A 757-nucleotide genomic window follows, 5' to 3' on the forward strand; every position below is an offset into this window, starting at 1 on the left:
CCTCAGATCTTAGGATGGAGGGGGAGAGTTGTGTGACCTGTAGAATGATAATGAATTTGGAATGAGTACAGGAAGAGGGCGAATTGTAAACGCCCACCAAACTAACAGAACAGTAAGAGGCAAATTAGTATACTGAGATAGTTGATAGGTCAGTGTCCAAGCGGAAGATAGACTAGGCAAATTGAATACCAGTTGGTTTATCGTATGATATCCAAATTTAAGAAATAAATTTTGGATTTGGTTTATCGTATGATATCTAAATTTAAGAAATAAATTTTGGATTGAATCAAAATAGAGTTGAATGGTAAGAAAACCAGAAAAAAAGATGACAAGATTTAAAATTCCCAGCTTGTTTTTTTCGGCATTTTACTTATCTCAAGCATTTTTTTGACATCAAAAAAGTACAAAAGTTTTATCTTTATAATCTCTTCTATTTTCCTCACTAAAAAAGTCCAAAGGAAAGTGATCTCAAACAAGTCAGTCACGATCACAGTGCTGTTGAAGTTAATCAAGTCAGTCACGATCACAGAATTGCAATGGAGTACAATACTCTAGCAAATTTATTGTATGCTAGATTAGGACATTTGAAGAATTTTTAATGAATAATTAATACAAAAGAAATGAAATAATGTATACTTTTTGTTATAAATAGAATTGCCAAAAAAAAGGTAGAATCTTTAAATATCTAGTAATCACCATGAAGGCACATACCACCCCCACAACCCCCCCCCCCCCCCAAAAAAAAATTCTTAGGGGG

At 33.3% G+C, this 757-nt stretch overlaps 1 protein-coding gene across 1 annotated transcript in view; it reads right to left on the reverse strand.

Moving 5' to 3' along the window:
- LOC111376917 (putative lysine-specific demethylase JMJ16) overlaps positions 1-757 on the reverse strand; it is an 11,990-nt gene that overhangs the window by 4,977 nt on the left and 6,256 nt on the right. The window contains exon 10 of the mRNA XM_022999929.1: positions 1-37. Within this exon, the coding sequence (XP_022855697.1) occupies positions 1-37 (37 nt within the window). The remainder of the gene's footprint in view (positions 38-757) is intronic.

The sequence above is a fragment of the Olea europaea genome, unplaced genomic scaffold (genome assembly GCF_002742605.1).
Source record: "Olea europaea var. sylvestris unplaced genomic scaffold, O_europaea_v1 scaffold1576, whole genome shotgun sequence".
Lineage (NCBI taxonomy): Eukaryota > Viridiplantae > Streptophyta > Magnoliopsida > Lamiales > Oleaceae > Olea > Olea europaea.